This window comes from Danio rerio, chromosome 7, assembly GCF_049306965.1.
Source record: "Danio rerio strain Tuebingen ecotype United States chromosome 7, GRCz12tu, whole genome shotgun sequence".
Classification (NCBI taxonomy): Eukaryota; Metazoa; Chordata; class Actinopteri; order Cypriniformes; family Danionidae; genus Danio; species Danio rerio.
In genome coordinates this window covers 9,122,029-9,138,639 of record NC_133182.1, presented here as the reverse complement: position 1 = coordinate 9,138,639, position 16,611 = coordinate 9,122,029, and the positions used below count along the sequence as shown (strand labels likewise).

At 35.9% G+C, this 16,611-nt stretch overlaps 1 protein-coding gene across 2 annotated transcripts; it reads right to left on the bottom strand.

The window, feature by feature from the left end:
• Nucleotides 1-981: 981 nt before the first annotated feature.
• snrpa1 (small nuclear ribonucleoprotein polypeptide A') lies at nt 982-15,619 on the bottom strand. Of its 2 annotated transcripts, NM_001007383.2 has the most exons (9): nt 15,401-15,619; nt 14,750-14,897; nt 11,084-11,162; nt 9,676-9,722; nt 8,934-9,036; nt 6,617-6,696; nt 3,432-3,504; nt 1,845-1,938; nt 982-1,239 (listed from the first exon to the last, which is right to left on the bottom strand). In NM_001007383.2, exons 1-9 carry the CDS (start codon nt 15,480-15,482, stop codon nt 1,112-1,114), a joined length of 834 nt encoding a protein of 277 aa, NP_001007384.2. In that variant the 5' UTR covers nt 15,483-15,619; the 3' UTR covers nt 982-1,111. The 2 variants fall into 2 exon arrangements, 1 of the variants encoding a protein (NP_001007384.2); XR_012382391.1 differs by lacking the exon at nt 6,617-6,696 and having other exon boundaries at nt 987-1,239; nt 15,401-15,606.
• Between the last annotated feature and the right edge of the window lie 992 nt (nt 15,620-16,611).

Below are 16,611 nucleotides of genomic sequence, written 5' to 3'. Positions count from 1 at the left end.
ACATGAACATTAAGCATGGGGTAAGATGGAGGCGGCATTGAAGATGAAGCTAAAGCATCTTGATGAACTCTGGGAGTCCTGCAAGAAGATTTCTTTGTCATTCCAGATGACTTTATTAGTAAGTGATTTGAGTCATTGCAGAGATGTATGGATGCAGTCCTCCAAGCTCATGATGGAGTCAGACACAATATTCACTCTGTTTCCACTGCAGCATGACTTTATATTCTATACTGGACATTATATCAGTTAAGTGACAAGACATTTGTCTAAGCAAAGTCAGACCTTACTGTCCTAATTAAACCATTACAAATCAAGGCATGATCATATTTTATTTTGGTAAATGATCAAAATTTCAAATTTCTAATGGTGGTGTAATGGTACGGGGGATATATTCTTTGCACACTTTGGACCCATTCCTATCAACCTAACATTGTGTCAACGCCACAGCCTACCTTAGTATTGTTGCTGACCATCTTCAGATGATTACCTCCAGCAGGATAATGTGTCATAAAGCGTGAATCATCTCAGACTGGTTTCTTGAACATGACAATGAGTTCACTGAACTCAAATGGCCTCCACAGTCACCATATCTCAATCCAATAGAGCACCTTTGGGATGTGTTGGAACGGGAGATTCACTTCATGTATGTGCAGCCAAAAAATCTGCAGCAACTGCGTGATGCATGTCAATATGGACCAAAGCCTCTGAGGAATGTTTCCAGTACCTTCTTGAATCTATGCCACGAAGGATTAAGGCAGTTCTGAAGGCAAAAGGGGTACTAGTAGAGTGTACCTAATAAAGTGGCCGTGAGTGTGTGTGTTTATGTATGCATGGATGGATGCATGCATGCATGCATACATACATACATACATACATACATATATATAATATGGCCATATTTTCCAGTTCACAAAATATTATGAAAAACTAACACAAACACTTTCCCCCATAATCAGACAAGCATAATTAAAAACAAAAAATCCGAGTTCATAAAAAAATGTTTAATGTACTTTAAATTTACAAACAAAGCAACACTTCTGAAAACAAGTGCTGTCAAATACAGCATCAAAACGGCATTAAATGATTCTGAAACATCAACAACCGAACAGAACTACGATCCATTCACATGCATTTCCTCCTGCATGTCTTCATCATTGTTTTCTCCCTGCATGTCCTCAAACATGGGCACAGACTCAGACATCTCCTCCTCTTCTTCCTCCTCCACCATGTTCCCTGCTCCTGAGAAATAGTAAAAGCATGATCATTTTGACCCCATTTAGCACTTTTTAAACTTTTATAAGGGTTTTAAACACAGTTGGTTGCCAGCAGTGTGTGAATACAACCAGATTCCAATGATAGCAATCTATTAATTCTGATTTTTATAATCACACTTGATATAAAGAGTCTGCAGAAACACTTTGATCGACATTCTCCCTTTGTATGTGTCAGAGGGGGAAAGCCCCGCCCACCAGTGATCATCTATTCCTCATTAGCATAGGAACTAGTTTTTAATCAGCAAATATGCCGCCACAGGCATGTGTAGCTCCGCCCACTTTTGAAAACATCTCAATCTCATTTGAATTTAAAGCGACAGTCACCAAAATGAAACAACTAGGATCAAGGTCTAAAAGAGGCCGTTTCAGAGAGCTATCTGTGTGATATTTTGAGCTGAAACTTCACATACACTCTAGGGACATCAGACATCTATTTTACATCTTGTAAAAAGGGGCATAATATTACGTTTAACATTGAATGAGATTTATACTAAATTTCCAAGCATTTTTCCAATCCCTGGTGCTTTACTGAATCCTACATTAATGCATAAGTGTGCAATTAAAAGCTACCTGATCTGAGGTCTCGTCCTGGAATCTGTCCAGCCTGCAGGAGTCCCTTCAGCCGCTCCACTTCAGCCAGTGACGTAGCATTAGCGATAGCATTCTACATGCAACAACATTGAGACGCATTACATCATGCAACATACATCAATATTACATTAAAATATGCAGAAAGTTTTCAACACTGTGAAAAGTGTTGCCGATAAATGTGTACATTTAACATGAAAATCTTGTACAACACATTGTTTAGTTTAGTCTCATTTTTAATTAACGATTTAATAAGTCACTCATAAAAACATGCTGCTTTGCCAGTTGTATCGTTCTTGAATTATTCAGTGACGCATTTTTGATGGCTGGTTGTTGCCACCTATTGGTTAAACAATGTCATTGCTACAACTTTCATTTTTAGCATCAAGTTGCATTAAACCGTGATTTTTAGTCTTCACCTTAAACATCAGCATTTTTATATGAACTATAAACTGTTCTCCCAGTGCTTCTGCATGGTTTCATTGTTTATAATACTGTCTGAACAATTAAACACAATTTCTTTGTCCAAAGAAGATTTGAATGCAGTGCATCAAATGATTTATCAAAATATGCAAATCACAATCATTTATTATTTAGGTTGAGTGGGTGTAAGCTCCTGAACTTTTAATGATAAATTGTGCAGTATACATGACAAAATGAGATGGATGGATGGATGGATAGATAGATGGACGGATGGATGGACAGTTGGATGGATAGATGGATAGATAGATAGATGGATGGATAGATAGATAGATGGATGGATGGATGGATAGATGGATGGATAGATAGAAATGGATGGACCGATAGAGTAAATTATAGATGGATGGAACAGACTAATGATGGATGAAAGATAGATGGAAACATGGACAGATTGATGAAAAAATTGTTGGATGGAGGGATGAATTGACAGATGGATTGGACAAATTGCTAAATAAATAGAAGGATAGACAGACAGATGTGTGGGCAGACAGATAGCTTGATAGATGGATGAATGGATAGATAGATAGATAGACGTATAGATAAAATTAAATAAAAAAAAAACAGACAACAGAACATTAGAAAGAAAATAAACAACAGATATACCAGACAGACATAGATGGAATAAATGATAAACATGGCTAATGGATGAACCCAATTTCAAATCAAATTAGTAATTTAGGATATTTTATTTCCAGAAAAATGTCAGCTGATCTGAATTACAAATGTTTTCACTTGTTAAGATTAAAAATCAGGGTTATTCTAACCAAATATTGTTTTAAAATTTAAATTTAACAAATGTAAAAAAATTTTTTTTTTTAATATCAATATGTCTAAAACATGCACTTTTTATTGTTACAATAAATGTTTTCTGTAAAAAAAAAACATAATAAATAATATGTTAATATAATAAATAATATGTTAAGAAACCAAGCTGTGGCATTAAAAGTCAATCAAATTCTGTATAATGTCAAGCTGACTTTTCTTGATCATTGTCATCTTTTGCAAAAACTGTGTACTAGAGTACTCTAAAACCTTAAAGTAAGAGTTTTTAATTTACTTATTTTGACAGCATTTTCTCAAAAACTGTACCTTGATGGCTTCAACCTCGGCAGCAGACGGGCCTGTTTTCTTCTCGGTTTGCAGTCCAGCTCCAGGAGTGAACCTGAGGGAAACAGTAGTAGGGCGTTTAGACGATATTCCCGTTTACAATGCTTCTGCAGCCTTTAAACCACTGTACCCATAATCAGAGTGTAGTAACTGGAGTATCTCATCAATGTCAATAAACTGATACGAGACAGAAAAGCCTTGAGCCAGCTCTCCTGAGAAAACACTGCCGAAGTTTAACACTAAAAATCGAGTATAAAAGAATAGTTCACATGAAGATTAAAATTCACCCCATGATTTACTCACCTGTAGTGTATTTGACTGTTTTCTATCAGACAACCACATCAGTTTCATATTTTAAGCTGCCTCTTTCATGCTTTTTAAAGGATTTTTTTTACTTTTTAAACTTCCAAATGTGCATAAATACATGGCAAACCGAACCCATATGCTGCCAAGGAGTTAATGATCGTCTTTTATGGCAGACTGATGTGATTGGGTAACAGAAATATTTCTAAATTAACAAAAATGTTTCTAATTTCTAATTATAAACTCAAAATTAAAGACTTCTTCCAAGTTTTAGTCAATTCTTGTCTGATCTCGTATTGAACATATGATGCATGACATAAGATGCGGAAATAGAAGAGTAAAATACTGTACAACGCCAAGCCGTTTTCTTGATAGTCTATAGTGTTGGAAAAATTTTAATTGTAATATTTTTATAGCCTAAAGCCTGTTTCACACCGCAAGAGCCAGAAATGCGTGTTTTTTCGGCATCCATGTTAACAGATTAGAGCTTTCATACTGCACCCAGACGCATCGCATCAGCACAAAATCGCAACGCCCCATTCACACGGGGCGTCAGCGTCAAAGCTTTACATTCACTTTGAATGGGTGACGTCAGGTGTTGCCGAACTGGACCCACCGGCGCCACTTCAGAGGCGTTGCTCGCTGCAGAAGTTGGGACTAGCTCAACTTTTCAAGCGCCGACGGAAGCGTCAGCCAATCAGATCTCTGAATGCAAATACACCAGCTCAGACAGTGGCCTATTGCTGACTGAATTTCATTGGCTGACGCTGCTATGACGATCGCTAAGCCCCAACTTAAGACACACCTTCAGTCAAGCGTTGACGCTGAAGCCCTGAGTGAATGGGGCGTAAACGTTGCTGAAGCAGCAGTGCTGTGATAGTTTCGGCGATGGGTCAATTAAAGTAACAGTGCATTGATAATGACCAAAAACACATTGAATGACAGTAAAAAGTAGCAATTTTACCCAATAAATGCATCAATAATATTCACTGATATATCAATAGTCAATCAAATGAAATTAAACCATTAAAAATGGCAACAAACATTTATTTAGGCCCGAACTACCATCTCCAGGTTGGAGGAAAGTCCTTACCCCAGGTGGAGGAGTTCAAGTAACTTGGGGTTTTGTTCACGAGTGAGGGAAGGATGGAAAGTAAGATTGACAGGCGGATTGGTGCAGCGGCAGCAGTAATGCGGTCAATGTACCAATCCATTGTGGTAAAGAAGGAGCTGAGCCGAAAGGCAAAGCTCTCGATTTACCGATCAATCTACGTTCCTACTCTCACCTATGGTAATGAGCTTTGGGTCATGACCGAAAGGACAAGATCTCGGATATAAGTAGCCAAATGAGTTTCCTTTGAAGGGTGGCAGGACGCACCCTTATGGATAAGGTGAGAAGCTCTGACAGCGGAAAGAGCTCGGAGTAGAGCTGCTACTCCCCCACATCGAGAGAAGTCAGCTGAAGTGGCTCGGGCATCTGTTTGGATGCCTCCTGGAAACCTCTGGAAGACCCAGGAGGGACTATGTCTCTCGGCTGGCCTGGAAACGCCTCGGAATCTCCCCGGAGGAGCTATAGGAAGTGTCTAAGGAGAGGGAAGTCTGGGGTTCTTTCCTAAGAGTGCTGCCCTCGCGACCCGGCCCCGGAAAAGCGGCAGAAAATGAATGAATGAATGTATAAAATTATTATTACTATAGGCCTACATCACCTGACAATCAAAAACAAAATGACAGTACTGTATGATCTCTATAGTTTGTAAAATAAAGACTTGCAGGTTAAGAAAACAGCATAGGAGGAAGTTGCCGCAGGCCTTGGTGCAGATGAAAAGTAAAAAGTAAAAAAAGTGTACTTGTATACATAGATAGGAAACTAGATGGATTAGACAGGGATAGACTGATCTGTGCAGCAGCTGCCAATGAGCTGCGTGACGCAGAAGCAGTTGGTGTAAAAGGCAAACGGCTGCGTGCTGCTTCTGCTCTCCATACACGCAGCTCACGCTCTGCTTTCGCTTGCAGTATCAAACAGGCGTTCACACTAGACATTTGTTTGGGAACCTGCTGCATTTGCCCCTTGGCTTGGTTCGTTTGGCATATGTAAAACCAGCAATCGTGCTCTGATCTGCGCCAAAACAATTGGTCCGATATCACATGAATGAGGTGGACTTGGCTCGGTTGAAACAAACTCTGGAGCGGATCGAATGTAGTGAGAAAACAATACGATCCAACAAACAAACGAGCCAGCATATATCACGGTGTATTATGGTTAGGTACTGGGCATATTCGACTATATGAAGTAAAAACTAAGAGTAGGGCGGGATGTCATTTCTACCACCTTTTTGTTTTTCCAAGTATTGGTACAGGTACCATTTTAAAAAACAAAACACACAAGCACTACCCAAGCGGTTCACTTGAGATGCATCTATACCCAAAACCTCTGTCACTAATGTATCGTTCACCAAACATCGTATACGTCAATAGACTTGAAATCATAATTTAAAAAGAAATATTTTTGTTATAAAACTCATTGATCTGTTTATTAAAGCGTGTTAATCACCTGGTGGTGCATTAGTTTGACTAAAGATTCACGCACTTTTCAAAGCTTCAAAATAAAAGTCTCTATCCAACACGATTATGCAGTAATGAAGAGCCAGGATTAAATTGAAAACCACCCTGACTGTGTTTATCTGAATGAAGAAAGTCATGAACATGAGGTTGGTTTGAGTAAATTATGGGGTGATTTTCATTTACGGGTGAACTATTTTCTTTAACAGCCAATTCAGAGTCCGTTTTGGTGCTCCGAGATGTTTGCAACTTCCACAGTCCAGTGATTCGGGAGAGCTGAGCTTGATCAAGGAGTTTCATCTTACGTTTTGGATTGCTTGGCAATATCCTTTGCAAGCTGAGCACCGCGTTTGCCTTTGAACATTTTTTCCGCCTCCTGACGTTCCTGGTGATACAGCAGAGAGTTAAAGCAAAACGTTCACAACAGACCATTGCAACACTGTTCTTCACATGTGCGTTATTCAATGATCAATGCAATCCAGTTATTTCAAATTAATGTTAATAGAAAATAAGTGTACACTTCAGGCCAATTAATAAATGGTGATTTTCATGCACATCTTGTTAATAAAGCTGCTGTAAAATGCAGATTATGCTTTCCTTCAATTGCCAGTACATTGGTAGAGTTGGGATGAGGAGGTGTGATTGGTGTATAATTTGACAGCAAGTCAAACTTAAGGCTTTTGAAGACATTTTCAAGACCATTATAAAAACATATCAGATTTATACAGGACAAAACACGAAGCATTTTTTCCTAACGGGCAGTGAGAGAAAAAAAAAACTGACCCCTTCAAAACAAATACAATTTTGTTATTTTTAAGCCACACATTTTAAATAATGTGTCAAAACGAGCAAACTCTAGTCTAATTTTTAAAAATGGAGTTAAGAGGTGTTAATATGATCCAAACTAAAACAGACACAACCGCAAAAAGTACTGCGCCTTTTTGGATTAATCCAGCTGCCGTAGGCAATGCGCTGGTTTCCTCCCCTTTAAAAAAAAACAGCCGATAGTGTTTATCCCAGCTCTGCCAGTGAGAGTGGTTGAGCTTAGGCGCATCAAATGAAAAGCATCTTGAAGGGGGCGGGGCTTGTCAAACACTAGAGAGCATTTGATTGGTCAAAAGATTTGATGAGAAACTGAAGCATGAGATGATGTGAATAAAACAATTGATCCATTTAGATGGAACGTTTACATGTTTATATCTTTTAAACGCATCTAATTAAACGGGAAATTTAATACATGTATGAGTGTTCATTTATGATTGGGTAACTTCACAACAGAGGACAATTAAGACCAGTTTAAAACAATTCAAGACCTACGACACGATTTTTCAGTGAATTAAAAACTTTAAGCCTAAAAATTAGTTTTTGAAATTTAGGACATTGTAGGACTTCAAGACTTTAATTGGAGCAGCATTTACTACACAGAGTTGTAGCTCAGTCAGTGTAATCAGACAATAATAACACTGAGATAGTCATTCTGTGATATGACAGATGTCTGCAAAACTTCTCAAACTATGCAGTACTTTTTCCCCACCAAATTCACTTCATAAGTAAACAAAATCAATGAAAGAATTTAAATCTCCTGTTTATTCAGCAACCGCGATAAAGATCTGTCTTCAGCGTATTTGGATTTTCCATGCAATATAGCACCCTTTGACTTTCGATTTACTTTTGATCACACAACCACACTTTCCCGACAAGATGTGCTTGAAAATCACAGATTTTGCAGATTTCATTTCGATTCATTTATACAACAACTGCATATAAAAGAACAGAGCCCAGACAGACAAATCAAGTGAAGAGTAAACAAAATAAGAGAATTGAGTCTTCTAAATAATTAAAAAACAGCATGTGTTTTATCAACAAGTCTTTAACACAACAAAACAGGAAAGGAATATTAAATAAAAAACAAAATATCAAAAACAATAATGCTTTACAATTTGAATACAACATCATTCTCAATAAATAACATGACAGTTTAATACAAACCCCATTTCAAGTACAAATGAAGGTCTATTGGCATGCCAGATCACATTCAACAAGATTACAGTACCTTTTACTTTGATTTTAGCTAAAAATCAAATATATATATATATATATATATATATATATATATATATATATATATATATATATATATATATATATATATATATATATATATATATATATATATATTATTACAATTTTTATAATTTTAAATTATAATATTATAATCTATATATTTATAATTTGGCTCTAATATACATTAACATCCAAACCTCTGGGGCTAGAAATACTTTAAATGTTGCATTTATTTAAATCAAATAAACTTGTAAAAACTCATAATGTGAACTATTACAACTTAAAATGAGTCAAAGTTTCATTAGTCGTTGTAATATGCTATTTTCATTATTAATATTTAAAAACGGTTGTGCCGTTTTATAAATTTATGGAAACTGCAATAGGTTGTGTTCAGCATTTCAACAACAAAACTGAAAAATACTTCTCTTGTAATACTGTAAATCTTATTTTTGTTCGATGTAATTTAACTTTGCTAAAGAACAATATTGATTTCTTTAAAACATCTGATTGATCCAAACCTTTTGAATCAAATGTACTGATTTTAAGGTTTAATCATACCTTCAGTTTGACCTTCTGGAAGTCCAGAACTCGGATCTGTGGAATTTTATTGATGACATATAATCTGTAATGTTTCTTGTTGGTAACTGGATTCCTGAGGAGACTACAGAACAGAACAGATCAAATTAAACACATTAGTAACACATTTCTATAATACATAGATTTATAGCAATAAAAAGTAATTAATAATATTAATATAGAATATAATAAAGTAATAATAAAAAAAAAAAATAATATATATATATATATATATATATATATATATATATATATATATATATATATATATATATATATATATATAAAAACTATTTTACTTTTGATAGAAAATCTACAAATAGTTAATGAATCTACATTGAAAATAAGTTATGCGTTTTTCCAAATAAATGTTTTATAACAATTAATATGCAATTAAAAAAAAAGAAAATTGTTTACTAAAAATAATGACTATAAAATTATTTTCCTTCCAATATTGTCCAAAATGAATAAGCTAAAAACCAAAATACAGACCAATAAAAACTAATTGCAAAAAGAACATTTTTTGAGACTGATTACAAAAAACTAGACCAAATATACAATGAATTACAATCTACTGAGCTGATAACAATAACATTAAAATAGGATTTCTTTAGCCAATACACATATGGCCATCAATACACAGTGTGTCATTAATGACAGTTAATTATTAGTGATCTAAACTTAAAACAATAAAGGAAAATCATTAGTACAATTCATAATGTACCTGAGCAGACTCAAAGATTTTACTGTGGCAAGAGGATCCAAATCACCCTGATGAGCACAGAAAAAAAACTATTATTTAACCACAATTCAATAAAATCCAATTTAAAGCTTAAGGACTAAATACTGACTTACAACCCCAAATCAAAAAAAAAGTTGAGACAGGGAAAATGCAAATAAAAAAAAAAAGTAGTGATTTCTAAATTTGCTTTGACTTGTATTTCATTGCAGACAATATGACACACATCATTTAATGTGTTCCTCAAAGATTTTAATTGTTTTTTTCCTAAATAATGGTTTTCCCAATTTTGGTTCTTGCGACATTTCAAAGTTGAATCAGTAAAGCATTTAGCACTTTGTAATGTTGCCATTCCTTTTCACAACACTTAAAAAACTGAAGACACCAAGTGATGAAGTTTTTCAGGTGTAATTTTGTCCCATTTTTCCTGCAAACAAGTCTTAAGATGGGCAACAGTAGGGGTCTTCGTTATGGCATCTTACACTTCTAAATGCACCACACATTCTTTATTGGAGACAGGTCAGGACTGCAGACAGGCCAGTCAAGTACCTGTATCGTCTTCTTCCGCAGCCAGGACTTTGTAATGTGTGCAGAATGTGCTTTTGCATTGTCTTGTTGAAATATGGCTGGAAAAGAAGGCAGCATACTGTGCTCCAAAATCTCTATGTACTCTTCAGCATTAATGGTGCATCACTGAAGAGCAAGTTACCTTTGCCAAGGGCACTGACACAACCCTATACCATGACAGACCCTGGATTTTGGACTTGTTGCTGGCAACAGTCTAGATGATCATTTTCTTCTTTTTTCTGGAGCACAAGGCATCCATTGCGTCCTTGTCCTTTACATACTGAAATTTCTTCAGGCTCCTTCAACCTTTTAACGATGTTCTGCACTGTTGAAGGTGAAATATCTAAATGTCTTCCTGTCTTTCTTTGAGGAACATTATTTTTAAATATTTCAATCATTTTCTCATGTATTTGTTGGCAAACTAGCGACCCTCTGCCCATCTTTGTTCTTAAATGGCTGGACCTTTCTTGGATGCTGCTTTTGCACCAAATCATAATTACAATCACCTGTTGACATTACCTGTTTCAAATCACATCATTAATAAACCAATTGACCTGATTACTAGCCCGAAGGTACTCCTGTCACAACTTTCTTTTGGAAAATGTTGCAGATAGGAATAACAGGAAAGGATGTATTTTCTTAAATGAAATGAAGGTTTTGATATGAAATTAATATTTTGTGTTCATATTCGCTGCAATGAAATACAAGTCACTACGAAATCACTACTTTCTTTTTTTATTTGCGTTTTCCATACTGTCCCAACCCTTTCTGATTTGGGGTTGTAAGTAAAAAAGGTTTATGCTGAATAATCTCCAGCTGAACTCACCAGCTCTTGAATGTTGTTGCTTGTGAGAATGAGCTCCTTCAGGTCTGGTAAAGCCTGCTCCAAGTTCTCTCCAATTCGGCTAAAATAAACCAGACAAAAACAGTCAAGCTTTAATTCGTGTGATACGCTGAAGATGACAAACTCAAGTGCAATGGAAACTTTTCACGTTGCCGGGTTTCTCAGCAGCAGAAGTCATCATAGTCAGGAAAAACTCAGAGCACAGTGAATGGGAGAGTACAACAATTATATTTTTTTGCATTCTTTTTGCTGTAATAATGAAAGAAAAACTCAATGATTGTGTCTTCCAGACTTTCAGAAGACGGAAAAAATATTGTGAGACTGATGACAGCAGCAAGGAGAGAGAACAACCTCAAAATTTACTGTCCTGCCTATAGACGCTGCACTGGGAACACCTCGACTTAGGGCCAATTTGTTAGTTTTTGTCATTTGATGCGAAGATGACCTAATACAAAGTATAGCTTTATAAATACACATGATTTATTGTGTTTTAATCAAAACATGAAAAACTGCCAATGATATAAGATGCTGAAGACCTCTAAAACAGTCATCGCTGCCTTTTAAAAAGGGACCATGCACAACAAGTGCCAGGGGTGACCAAACTCAGTCCTGGAGGGCCGGTGTCCTGCATATTTTAGTCTCAACCCCAATTAAACACAACACACCTGAACCAGCTAATTAAGCATGCAAGAAACTTCTAGGCAGGTGTGTTGAAGTAGATTGGAGCTAAACTATGCAGAACACCGGCCCTACAGGACAGAGTTTGGACACCCCTGGTCTATAGACATTGAAGATGACAAACTCAACAAGAGAAATGGACCCTTTTCACCTTTCCAGGTTACTCAGCAGCCGAAGTTGTCATGGTTGAGTGAATCTAAAGCGTAGTAAATTGATATATATATATATATATATATATATATATATATATATATATATATATATATATATATATATATATATATATATATTGCATTCCTATTTAATAGGGCTGCAACTAATGATTATTTTAATTATCGATTTATCTGTTGATTATTTTTTCGATTAATCAGACAAAAAAAGCAAAACAAGAAAAGCATTCATTTCCAACCCTTTATTAAAAAAGCTCATCCCTCAGCTGTTGTAGTAGTAGTAATAATAAAATTAATAATAATAATAAACTAAGTAGTTTTTTTTCCTGTTTTCTATACAAATTTCCAAAAAAATCTTAAATCAAGATACATACTAGACATATGAAGTAGCAAAAGAAATTATGTCTTGCTTTCTAAAAAAAAAAAAAGAAAAAAAACACACCCCAAAATTAAGTGATTATTTGTTTAAGCAAAATGATTTGCCAATGGGGTAAGAAAAACATCTTAAAAAGATATAATCTCAAACAGAAGTTTAGCATCATTTAATTTTCACATGCCATTTTTCTTGTCTAGGTTTGATTTAAGAATCTTTACATATTTGGCCTGGAAATTAGTCAAAATAGGAAGAAAAAAAAAAAGGAAAGCTTTTTTTGCAGTGCAGCTATCTATACATGACAACACATGAATGATCAAAAAATGCGAGTGAATAAAAACTTTAGTCTTGCAAAGTAACTATACCACCGCTGCTTTACTACTGTTGTTGATCCTTTTGCAATGGGTTTAAAATATTCTGGAACCAGAAGTAATTTTTTTAGCCGATCATTCACCCTTAGTGTTTACGTGGCGACGCGTCATGTTCGTCATGTGACACACCTCAGCCACAATAGTGCCGTATGACAGATGTATTCCCTTTTATTTAGTATTTTTCCATTTTAATTCAACATATTCACACGCTTGCTCATCATGTCCTCAACTACCTGATATTCCAATTTACATAAACGTGTAAGTGATCGTGATCTGTAACGTGAGATTGGTGTAGCCATGTTTACTTGCGGCCGAGCGTTTGCCTCAAAAGTAGAACATGCAGGATTCAGCACGTAAATTCACTGGTTTTAATAATCAAAATCCCTGTGTCATTACGACATAACAAATCGATTATGAAGTTCGTTGCCAACGCTTTTAGAAATCGATTTTTATCGATTCGTTGTTGCAACCCTACTATTTCATTAAATATTAAAACACCCAATGACTGTCTTATCAAGACTTTCAGAAAATGGAAAAAATAGTGCTGATAAACGCAGCCAACACAATCTTTACCTGAGGTGATCATTGTCACAGTAGTTTATGTTGTTTTGCCACAAGGTTGCAGAAACAGAAACTCTTTTCTATTATTAATTTAATTATACATATTATTATTATTTAATAACTATTAATACTCTATGAGGTGGCACAGTGGCTCAATGGTTAGCACAGTCACCTCACAGGTAGAAAGCCACTGGTCACAGTCCCGGCTGGGCCAATTGGCATGTTCTCTCTACGTTTGCGTGGGTTTCCTCCGGGTGCTCCAGTTTCCCCCACAGTCCAAACACATGCGCTATTGGTGAATTGAATAAACTAAACTGGCCATAGTGTAGGAGTGTGTATGGGTATTTCCAAGTACTGGGTTGCAGCAGGAAGGGCATCCGCTGCGCAAAACATATGCTGGAATAGTTGGCGGTTCATTTCGTTGTGGCGACTGCTAATAAATAAAGGACTAAGCTGATGGAAAGTGAATAAAGTATTACTTTATAACTATTATTTTCTAAGTGTTGTTACGACACAGTGTAAAGGTGAATTAACGGTGTGCAATATCAAAGAGTAAGCTAATGTGCCTCTTTAATGTGTGTTCATGTTACGTTTCACGTATGTTTTGTAGTATTTTTGTTGCTTTCTGCTCTGCGCTCCTCTCTCTCTCTCTCTCTCTCTCGTTGTGGTCCTATCCTGTTTCAGGTGTGCTACCATTGGTCGGGTGAGCTGTCATTCACCTTCGTCACGTGCAGTATAAAACCGGTGCGCTTGCGCTGTTCTGGAGGAGCGCTTGGCCTGCCAATCTCCTCACTTGTGTCGGCCGGACTGTTTGTTTGATTGATCCGCTTGATTTGTTTGCGAGTGCTATTTTCTAGTTTTCTCCGTTTATCCTGATTTATCAGTTAAACTTGTGCTGCTCTTGTGAATGTTTAGTGAGATTTTGAACAATCTGTATGAGAATTGGATTACCTGAGATCTTGTTTTGCTAATGGCTAACAGTGTGTACTTTACGAGAATAATAGCATTTCGAGCAGCTTAGTAAAATTTTGTATTAGTTAGTTTTTGGAGGCGTTGCCACATGTGTACGGAAGTTAAGAAGTTTAGTTAAGCTACGTGCTGAAGATTACGGTTTTGTTTCTACATTTTTCTTTGTTCAGTCAGTTTAGTGGGTTGGGGTTTAGTTAGTTTATTTTGTTATATTTATTTCTTTGTTTTGGCAACACTCCTATTTTTCTTTAGTTGATTCAATTATTTAAAAATTACATTTATCTTCTATCTTACATTCATTGTTTGAAATTATCCATTAATAAATACTTTTTTGTTTCACTTATCAAGCATATGCGTCTTCTCCTCATTCACCCAGCATCAATAGACTCACTGATTGTTACGTATCATCCCTTTTATTATTTAACATCATAAACACGTAACAGTTCACAAGAAATACTCACTGCAGAGTAGCGTGGTATTGTTTTATACCAGACAATATATGAACACATCAGTCTGCTTCTCTCACCAGATTCTGTTGTTGTTCACCAGCAGCGTTTTGAGTCTCTTCAGCAGCGGAAACCCATCCAGTTTTCTGACCTCATTATCCGACAGATCGATGGTATCAAACTGATCCAGAGTGGCGCCCAGATTCTCTAGCACAGGGATTTTATAGCCTGCAAAACAGACAAATGAGATTTATATTCACTTCAAAGTTTAACCATATAGTTCAATTCAATTCAGCTTTGTTTGTATAGCGCTTTTACAATGTAGATTGTGTCAAAGCAGCTTCACATACATGGTCATAGTAACTGGAACAGTGTAGTTCAGTTTTTAGTGTTTAAGTTCAGTTCAGTTCAATTTAGCTCAGTTCAGTGTGATTTAATCATTACTGAGAGTGTAACCATATATATATATATATATATATATATATATATATATAGATAGATATATATACATATATATATATATATATATATACATACACACACACACACACACACACACAGTTATCCATTTGAAGTCAGCCCTCCAGAATTATTAGGACATATTATATATTAGGTTATATGAATCAATATATCGCACGTTTAGACTTTTATTAATGTTATGCAGCTATAATTAGCACAACTATACCCCTCAGACTGCATTTGTTTTGTGATAATGTTGTGTTTTAACTCACCGCGCAGATCCAGCTCTCTGTCCCGCACAGGGTTCGTGTACTGCGCCGCCTGCTCGATCAACTCCGCCGTCAGCTTCACCATGTCCGCCGCAGAGACCAAAGAAAAACAAGAGAAACTAGTCTAAGCGGAGAAAACTGTGTTTGGTCAAAAGTTTATTGTGAACGTGTAACATTCGTACACGCTGCCGCCAAACGGAAGTATCTGTTTAGTTCTTCTCGAGACAAAAAACAAAACACCGCGCTTGTTGAGCGGTTACAGCGACACCAGGCGGACTGGAGAAGCGATTTCCGCCGCCTACCGGGACGGAGGAGGAAGTGTGGATTGAAAAATAAAGCCGTCCCGCCAAGATTTTGCATATGTTACCTTTTTAAAAATCGTTGTATTTTCATAAAGCACAAGGATTTAAGCAAATAATACCATATGTTTTGATAAATAGACAGACAGATAGATAGATAGATAGATAGATAGATAGATAGATAGATAGATAGATAGATAGATAGATAGACAGACAGACAGACAGACAGACAGACAGACAGACAGACAGATAGATAGATAGATAGATAGATAGATAGATAGATAGATAGATAGATAGATAGATAGATAGATAGATAGAGATAGACAGACAGACAGACAGACAGACAGACAGACAGACAGACAGACAGACAGACAGACAGACAGACAGATAGATAGATAGATAGATAGATAGATAGATAGATAGATAGATAGATAGATAGATAGATAGATAGATAGATAGATAGATAGATAGATAGATAGATAGACAGACAGACAGATATACAGACAGATAGACAGACAGACAGACAGACAGAGAGAGACAGACAGACAGACAGACAGACAGACAGACAGACAGACAGATAGATAGATAGATAGATAGATAGATAGATAGATAGATAGATAGATAGATAGATAGATAGATAGATAGACAGATAGACAGATAGATAGATAGATAGATAGATAGATAGATAGATAGATAGATAGATAGATAGATAGATATACAAACAGATAGACAGATAGACAGATAGACAGACAGACAGACAGAGAGACAGACAGACAGAAAGACAGATAGACAGACAGACAGACAGATAGATAGATAGATAGATAGATAGATAGATAGATAGATAAACTTAGCTTATTAGCATGTTTTTATAAATAAGCATGTTATAGCATAATTTAGTATGAAGCATGTTAACTA